This window comes from Notolepis coatsorum (assembly GCF_963971535.1).
Source record: "Notolepis coatsorum genome assembly, chromosome: 8".
NCBI classification, from domain to species: domain Eukaryota; kingdom Metazoa; phylum Chordata; class Actinopteri; order Aulopiformes; family Paralepididae; genus Notolepis; species Notolepis coatsorum.
In genome coordinates, this window is record NC_140172.1 from 33,257,503 (window position 1) to 33,267,047 (window position 9,545).

Sequence of the window (9,545 nt, forward strand, 5' to 3'; positions counted from 1 at the left end):
AGCGAACAAAAGATCCGAGGCTGCACAGCCGCTCACAACACAGCTGGTGACATTTATTATAACCTGGTCAATAATTATCCCAGCCTACGCGAATTATTCACCCCAAGAAGAGAAAGGGAGTGAACCCCCCTCCCTCCCTTCTTTTTCTCCCGACGATTATCTTTTCCCTGGAAAACTATGAATACACACAACATTGAGTCTTTTTGAGAACCTGAAACGGAACAAGTTATATTTACTAGTGCCGATGCTGCAATATATTCCGAAGCGATCTGGACCTATGCGTTGTTGTTGTTACACTCTGTAACCACAGTAACCACCAAAACAATGATGGCAAGACATTGTTTTCTTTGAAAGCAGCATCATTGTCTTTAAAAATGAGCCGGCAGCAGGGCTAAACGCTAAGCTATCTTCAGTCCTGATAGACCTATTCTGCAGGTCGCATCACCACTGTGTGATGCACACACGCACACGCACACACACACGTTCCCTCTGCTCAGCATCCATATTTGCATCCCAGGGAGTGGCATCAACTCTAAACCCATTTCCTGCAACAACCACACAATTGAAAGTGTGCCGGGTTCTCGGACACCTCGACCCTAATAATGCTTTGATTTGAACACAGGAAGGTAGGTATTTTTAATAATACTTATTAATATGTTTTCTCAGCAGCTGTGATGACGGCGTCAGGGTGTCAGTGAAGGGCAGTCTCTAGACCACGCTGCCGCAGTAGCTACAACAATAGATAACCGGTGTTGTAGTGTGGGGCTGTTGGGTGCGCATTATAACGGTATCCTTTAAAAAGAAATCCTACATCTTATTTCACTGGAATTCTTTTGTCGGTGGAGATCAGAGACTATAATTGCTGAAAAAACGCAGGCCATACAAGCTAGAGGCTATACTCGTTTGAAATCACAGCAGCCGACACCTTTATTTCGCGAGAGCCTCCCCTTATTATTATGTTGTTACGTGTTATTATAAGGGCTCATTGTGAATAGGACACATTGCTCCAAATGGGGGAGAGAAAAACCTCAGCTCATTGTCATTATTATGTGGGAAATATCTAAGCTGAGTCAACCGAACGGACGAGGGGGATGCTGAGAGACCGGTATCATGTTGCATTATTTCCTAACGTTCTTCTATCCTATACACTCATTAACCCGTAAAGTGTCCATGTGTTGTAGCCTGATATGAAACGTGCACCGATGTAACATTTGCCATATTAATGGATTACGGCTGTGATTTGTAGGCCATGCTCCAATTGGGAATATACAGCCCTACATATACAGCATAGCGCCCCCTGTCGTCGAACCACTATCGTCTCTCACACTATTGGCTTTGTTTACATGATGATTTATGGGAATGAAGACATTTTTTAAATGTATTGTCTAAAATATTTGATACAAGGACACGGGAGTTTAAAGCTGCACTGTGCATTGTTTGGGAGAACATTTTTAAACCCAGAGAAGTAATAAAAAATGCTATTGTGTATATTTTGTATTTAACTGAATAAACAAACTGTCCTCGGAGAAGAATTCCGTGCCTGGAACTCTGCTTGAAGCCAGAACGCAACCTGAAATGTTACTATTTCCACTGTTGATATTATGCTTCACACAGTGCCTCAAAATTATTTTGTTTTGATTTATGATGAAATAGCCTAAGAAGATAGAAACATTTGTTTTGTAAACAACTAACTGTGTGCTGGCTCTCCATATGTAAACAAATAATTTGTAAACAAAAACAACTGTCCTTCCCCTGAAACGGCATATTAGTGCACCTTTAAAGTGACGCTGGTCTCGGTGGAGACTGTATACGGTTTGTTTGTTTGTTTACACATACAATGTCTGTCAACGTGGCAGTAAAGCAGTCGTCAGTTGTGTGATTAGTAGAAAGTTCACAACCGCTTTTCTATCTGTAAGTCAATATTTCCGTCAAAAATACTGGTATGCCCACCATTGTTTATGGCCAGATAACCCCAGCAGGACTGCATCTTTAACGAGATGTTGAATATAAGTGATGCATTATGTTGGTCCACAGCCAATTTGGCTGCATTGAATTCTTCCAGTATCTGACATTATTCAACCAGGCAAGCTGACAAAGAACAGTCTTATAGAAACATTGGCCATGTGAGGTAAAACTGCTGGAGAGGAAGAGTTACACGCACGCGCGCACACACACACACACACACACACACACACACACACACACACACACACACACACACACACACACACACACACACACACACACACACACACACACACACACACACACACACACACACACACACACACACACACACACACACACACACACACACACACACACACACACACACACACACACTGGCGGGCTGCCCAGTACAACCAGTCTCGTACTGTGTTGGGCACTGAGAAGCTCCATTGAAGCTCTGCCGTTTTGCGGTTCAATGCCTTGCTCAAGGGCACATACAAGAGTTGCAGAAGGCGGGGGAAACACTTCCAGTTTACTGGACTCATCCCCTGCTGGGGTCCGGATGTTAGACATGCTGCTCTCTGCCAGTCTAAACCCTCACCAGTGCCCCACGAATAGCCAGTGCAAAAGTGTGTCTGTCCTATTGTGAATGACAGTCAAAGGCAACGCATGTAGTAGCGTCTTCGTCCCAATGTTTCCCAGATACATTTTTCCTGCCTATTTCTATCACTAAGGAGGGTGAACCAAATCATTTTAGCCACTACCCAAGCAAAAAATTTTTTTTGGCGTGACGCCAGGTTCACCCGCAGAGGCCTTTCGCCAGTCAAGTCCCTCAAAACGCCACGGAAACTCAGGGTCCAGTTGATTAAATTCAGCATCCAGCCCCAAAAATACCTGAAAATTAATCTGCAATCCATAGGCTTTGCGGTAGTGGAACGCCCTACCCACAGCCGTAAAATAATGTGAATCCCTACCCACCTTCAAAACCGCTCTCAAAGAGCACCTACGGGAGGCTGCCATTCGAAACTGGCCCAGGTAAATGTCCAAACACCCACCCACCCAACCCCCTCCAATATACAGTTTCTTCCCCCTTGAATGTATATATTTTCTTTTCTCTGTTTTTCTCCCCATCCCTATTTAGTCGTTGTGCCAATTCCCCCCCTCCCCTGCCTGGTTGTTGTGCGCATGTTCTCCTACTGGTCGGTACAAGGGAACCCTGAAGTCATCCGCACGCTTCCTCCGACACGCGCGGCGACAGCAAGGACTCTCATTGGTGAAGCGTAACGCGTGGGAGGTCACGCTGCCTTCATCAAGTCCTGCCTCCGCTGAGCAAGCGCCCAGACCTGACCTGTAGGCGTCGCTGTCCACAACGCCAGTTTCCCACCCACGGCTTCCCTCCCGCTAACTCAGCCAAACGAGTTAGTATGACGATCAGCCCAAGCCAAGGCAATGCTGACTCCGGGAGTCGAGACCGCAGCCTCTTGCATTGGTGACGAGCGCAATCTCCGCTACGCCACCTGGCCGCCCTTTCTTTTAGGATCTCTGTCTCTTAAACAGTACTGTATATTTGTATATCTTGTATGTCATAAATGTCTGGATGTAACTACTGTATATCTGTATGTCATGTATGTCATAAATGTCATGATGAATTGAAAATGGGGGACCCTGATGTATAAACAAGACGAAAGTCTTTCTCTGGTCTGCATCCCCTTAACAATTGTATGTATTGAGCCGTACTGTATTGTACCCATTCTGCAATCTGTTAATAAAGTTTTCAATCAATCAATCAATCAATCAGCTTTACTGTTGGGAATTGGGATCCACCAATACTGATAGTGGCATTAGATATTTAGCTGATAACAGGCTATAACAGGGTTTCAGAGAATTTACCCAACACCAAGAGCCATGTGTAACATGTCAGAAATCAAAGAAAAGCAGCTGTTTTTAATAATTTAATATTTAATATATAGTGTCACAAGAGACTAATTGGACCCTGCAGCACTGTTTGAAACTAGAAAGGATCTGTTTTGAAGTGCAATGTTGGTTCACTTTGTTTCAAAAGGTTATTATTTTTTTTCTCTCTTCTCCCTAAAACCCCACAGATTTAACATATCGATCTCCCCCTCTCACCCCGAACAGAATAAAACATGGAGAGAGGCAGCCACCATTCCCTCATCTAGTGCCTGGACCCGCTAAGCCTTGAACATCTGGGGAGAACCTGTCAGCTGACTTCCTGGCTGCGTCTCCCTGCTGCTCTACAATGAACATGCTCAAGTCCAGCGGCCTGAAGATCCCTGGCCGGGGGCCAAAACATTCCAGCCCGGTGGGAAGGACCTCAGCAGGGGCGACGTCCGGCCCCGCTGCCTCTAAAGACAGTAAGTCACTTCACTGCCCTCTCACCCCTCACCCTCCCCCTTTCGGAAGTAGAAATTAATTTTCTGGGATTAAATCATTTCACAGCATTACTGGGATGTGGTATTCTTGTACGCTTGAAACTTAAAGAGGAAAACCATAGATTAGGTTACATTTCCAAGTGTTACTCATTTGCACACTTTACTACTTAAAAAAAAAAAATTACAAATGATACTAATTCTTAAGAATAACCATTCTGTAGTAATAATCTGTAGAATAGGCACATCCAGATATTCTTTGTCAGTTGCAGGACATTAAAAACATCTTTGACCTTTATTTCTAACAGACGGTTGACTTGAAAACAAATATGAAACCTCATCTGAATGGAATATACAGTACCGATAGGAGATCATTTATAAAAACACTAAAAACAACAATCCCGGTCAATACTGTAAACATACACTTAAAGGTAGACTCTGTAATGCCATCAAACAGCGACCTACTGTATAGGCAAAATATCCCTTCTTGGTATTGCACTTTGTTTACATTATTTGTTTTGGGCTGATGTGTATGTTGCTGTTTAATGAGCAACAGTGGCTCAGGAGGTAGAACGGTCGTCTGGTCATCTGAAGGTTCCCTGTTTGATTCCCTGTTCTTCCCGGAAATGTGTTAGTGTCCTTGAGCCAGACACTTAACCCCTAACTGCTCCCGATGAGCAGGTTGGCATCTTGCATGGTTGCCTCCGCCATTGGCGTGTGGGTGAATGTGAGGCATATGTTTTAAAGTGCTTTGCATAAAATCGCTATATAAATGTAGTCCATTTACCATTATCCTGTGAATTTCTCCAGACCACTCTTGGCGGGGCCTGAGGTGTGGCCAGCAATAGCAACCCCTCCCTTATCCCCACTCAACTCCAACCCACGCATCGGGCCAAAACTAAACATTTAAACAACGTGCAATACCAAGCAGGGCTCTTTTACGCCCTAGAGCTTGCTGTTTGATGACTTTACAAACTCTTCCAGCCATTGAACATAGCCACATTTTCTGTCCTCCTCACTTTTTAGATCTCGTGATAATCCCATCCCTTGCGCACGGTACAGTGTACAGTTTCTGCTAAGTTACTGCTCTCGTCTCAGCGACAGTGAGCTCATATGAGCCTACGGAACGCTAGCCCAGCCTTCCGTGGGCGTTATTACCATTAGTCTGTGTGGGAAAGCCGTGTCAGGCTCAGCGGCAGCCGGAGTCGTGTCATGGTTCAAGTTGACTATGGAATTCTGAGGGTGAGGGAAGAAAAAAACAAGAGTACTATTTGAGTCCCACGGATGAAGAACCTTATAACTCAGAGGAACAATGTTTTCTAACTTTATTATCTAAATGTTGTAAGTTAAGAGTGTTGTGTTCATTCATAGTTAAAGACGGCAGAGGTTGAGTACTTTATTATCTAAAGATGGTAAGTTAAAGTGTTGTGTTCATTCATAGTTAAAGACGGCAGAGGTTGAGTGTTTTCTTGCGATATATATCACATTCACATTCCAAAGTGGTATTTGGCTAACAGCTAGGCTAGCTGGTTCGTATCCGCTTCTATTCCATGTCTGACTATGGAGAAGACGGTAAGCGCATGTCTCATAATGGAGGCGTGTTCCTTTAGTTTAAAGCAACGGTATTGAACAACATCGGTCAAACCTATCATCACAGCTATGAACTAGGTCAATGCTTCGACAAATATCCTGGACAATGCCCCCCAGCCCAAAGTGGTAAAATCCAGCCTAATAGCCTATATATCTTCAACTAGGACAAGTCGCCAGTTGGAACAGCTGTGCACCCTAAGCACCTAATCCCACTAATTGCTCGTCCACATTTTGCTCGTTAGTGTTCTTCATAATCAGGCTGGAGACGGGGCTGACCGACGTCGTCCATCGATGGGGGCTGATTCATTTTGCAGTGCTGGAAATGTTGCTGTATTTTGAAGTAGTATTGGTCGGGAGATCGTGGGTAGAAGTGATACAGCAGCGTTGGGTCTGCCGTCGATTAGCTGATTACATCTCCATGCTGAAATTAGTTATTTCCCGAAAAAATTATAAGCACATCTCTGGTAAGCATTTGACTTAAAGAGGTCCTTCTGGGCGACAGTGGCTCAAGAGGTAGAGCGGTCGTCTGGCAACCGGAAGGTTTCCGGTTCGATTCCGGCTCCTCCCGGGGGCATGTCGAAGTGTCCTTGAGCAAGACACTTAACCCCTAACTGCACCAGATGAGCGGGTTGGCACCTTGCACGGTTGTCTCCATCTCCACCCAATGGTGTCTGAATGTGTGAGTGAATGGGTGAATGTGAGGCAAAGGTTTGCATAAAAGCCCTATATAAATGCAGTCCGTTCTGCATGATTGGCATGTGTACAACTCTAATTTGACACATTTGTCAATGAAATCAACAAAAATCGACTATGAAAATCCTATGACGCTTAGTCTGTGTGGGAAAGCCGTGTCAGACGCCTACAGAATCTTGTGGAGGACAGCCCCAGTCTGCTGAGAGTGGGTGTAGAGGAGGGATAGCTCTGCTGAGAGTGGGTGTGTAGAGGAGGGATGGCTCTGCTGAGAGTGGGTGTAGAGGAGGGATGTCTCCAGGAGAGTGGGTGTGTAGAGGAGGGATGGCTCTGCTGAGAGAGTGGGTGTGTAGAGGAGGGATAGCTCTGCTGAGAGTGGGTGTGTAGAGGAGGGATGGCTCTGCTGAGAGTGGGTGTGTAGAGGAGGGATGTCTCTGCTGAGAGTGGGTGTGTAGAGGAGGGATGGCTCTGCTGAGAGAGTGGGTGTGTAGAGGAGGGATGGCTCTGCTGAGAGAGTGGGTGTGTAGAGGAGGGATGGCTCTGCTGAGAGTGGGTGTGTAGAGGAGGGATGGCTCCAGGAGAGTGGGTGTGTAGAGGAGGGATGTCTCCAGGAGAGTGGGTGTGTAGAGGAGGGATGGCTCCAGGAGAGTGGGTGTGTAGAGGAGGGATGTCTCCAGGAGAGTGGGTGTGTAGAGGAGGGATGGCTCCAGGAGAGTGGGTGTGTAGAGGAGGGATGTCTCTGCTGAGAGTGGGTGTGTAGAGGAGGGATAGCTCTGCTGAGAGTGGGTGTGTAGAGGAGGGATGGCTCTGCTGAGAGTGGGTGTGTAGAGGAGGGATGGCTCTGCTGAGAGTGGGTGTGTAGTAGAGGAGGGATGGCTCCAGTCCGCTGGAATTCACCGCTGAGCCGTCTGGAGGCATTGTGGGGCCTAGAGCTCAATGAAACCATCTGTGTGAGGGGAGGTGTCTGCCACTTGATGACTCTAATGACATGTACACACTCTCTCCACTGCTCATATGCACTGTGTTGTTCGCCGCGTTGAAGCCAGAGGGATCCTTTTAGATTTTGAAAACCGGTTTATCAGCGTGCTGCTCTCAACAGAAGGATTTTGATTCACATTTTCTTTTGAGCCTTTTCCAAAATGTACTTCCTTTGGATGTGAGGTCCTTGTGGAATAATTAGAGAGAGAGAGAGAGAGAGAGAGAGAGAGAGAGAGAGAGAGAGAGAGAGAGAGAGAGAGAGAGAGAGAGAGAGAGAGAGAGAGAGAGAGAGAGAGAGAGAGAGAGAGAGAGAGAGAGAGAGAGAGAGAGAGAGAGAGAGAGAGAGAGAATTATAGGCATTTTAGTTTTCTTCCTCAAGGCTGTTTAATGAAGATGCATATGACGTTTGCGGTCATAATCATTCTTGTTTACAAGACAGATTAAATAACGGAAAAAGAGGAGAAACGGAAACAGAAGAAGGAACAAATTGGGACGGTTTCACTGGAATCTACGTCACTGTAGGGGAACAGCTTGGACCCACGTCCTATTTCCTGTCCGAATGTGTACGTTGTCGACTCGAATCCGTCTATAGAGACAAGAAGGGGGGGGGGGGGGGGGGTGCATGGGTCATTGTGCCGAGCAGAGCTGTGGTGAATAGTGGGATTCAGATGGTGGTGGGTGGCTGCCAGGCACAATAGTGAAAGTGAGGGCTGTGTTCTGGGATCTTCCTCCTCCGGCTCCGGGCTCCTTTTACCCTGTTGCCTAGGCAACCCAGAGACGGAGGGTTAGCTCAAGTTTTTAATGGGGGGGGGGGGGATCAACAGGGAGACTCTGCGTTTGATTCCATTGCGAACGTCAGGGCTACAGTTTGATTTGATGCGTAGTGTTTTTTCCCGATTTGCTCCCATTCAGTACATTTCGTATGTAATACCCATATACCCATTGCGCCAAAATGGACAAAGTTACCATTATTGGACAAAATATAGAGGACATTTCTTTTTATTAATAATAATGTTTACTGCAAGTGTATGTCTTTTAATGAAATGTAAACACATTTTGGAGACACTTGTCAAAACGCCTTGTATTGTTTGACTGCTAGGTAATAAAAGTTCACATTATTTCATCCTTCAATAGCATCTATTAACGTGCAATTGGTAAAAGCTTTGAAAGTTGACCATATCTCAAAGTGTTCGTGTGAACAGAGGGGGATTGAGCTCCTCTCTGCATGTCAGCGCTCAGGGTTTATCACCCTACAGCGTTCTCAACATCTGCTGTCTAGGCTGGTTATTAAAAAAATAAGAAAAACGAGAGAAACAATAAAAACAGCTTGAAGCTTGTAAATTCTTCTCCGTGAGGCATGTTCTGTAATTTCTTGCGGTAGCACTAGGTAGTTTGGACCGAAGACGATAACAAGTCACCACAAAACAACATCATAGACAACATTCCCAAAACAAACCTGCACTGAGGAGGGTAGCGCTTCGTTAGAATAGAAACATACAGTACAAACTAAATCGCCACGCTATAGAACGTTATGCTAGGGAACAGCTTGGAACCCGGTTTGTTTCCTGTCAGCTGTTGATACACTGATGCACAAACAGGAAATAAACTTTATAAACTCCATTTGTCAAGTTGAAATAGTCTATATAATAAAATTTTGATATTTTTACTCTTGTATATGGGGGGGGGGGGGGGGGGGGGTTATAGCCTAAATATAATATCTTGATATATCTAGCATTTTGTACGATACTCACGGTATATAGTATTTGTTTTTCTTGAAATACCATCTAAAAAAGAAAATGTAGTAGAGTATGCAAGCTCTATGGGAATGGCCGTTTCCTCCGACTCAACAATGTCATTATTATACGGTATAATATTCATATTATGCAACACATATGCAACCTTTTCACAACTCCCTCTGTATAACACTGGTATTTCTATCTGACTGAA

The 9,545-nt window shown here is 45.1% G+C and overlaps 1 protein-coding gene across 1 annotated transcript in view; it reads left to right on the plus strand.

Moving 5' to 3' along the window:
• Positions 1-240: 240 nt before the first annotated feature.
• The window catches only part of clip2 (CAP-GLY domain containing linker protein 2), a 74,484-nt gene continuing 65,179 nt past the window's right edge, over positions 241-9,545 (plus strand). Inside the window, exons 1-2 of the mRNA XM_084320922.1 lie at positions 241-626; positions 4,090-4,325. Of these exons, the coding sequence (XP_084177048.1) occupies positions 4,211-4,325 (115 nt within the window). The 5' untranslated portion in view covers positions 241-626; positions 4,090-4,210. The remainder of the gene's footprint in view (positions 627-4,089; positions 4,326-9,545) is intronic.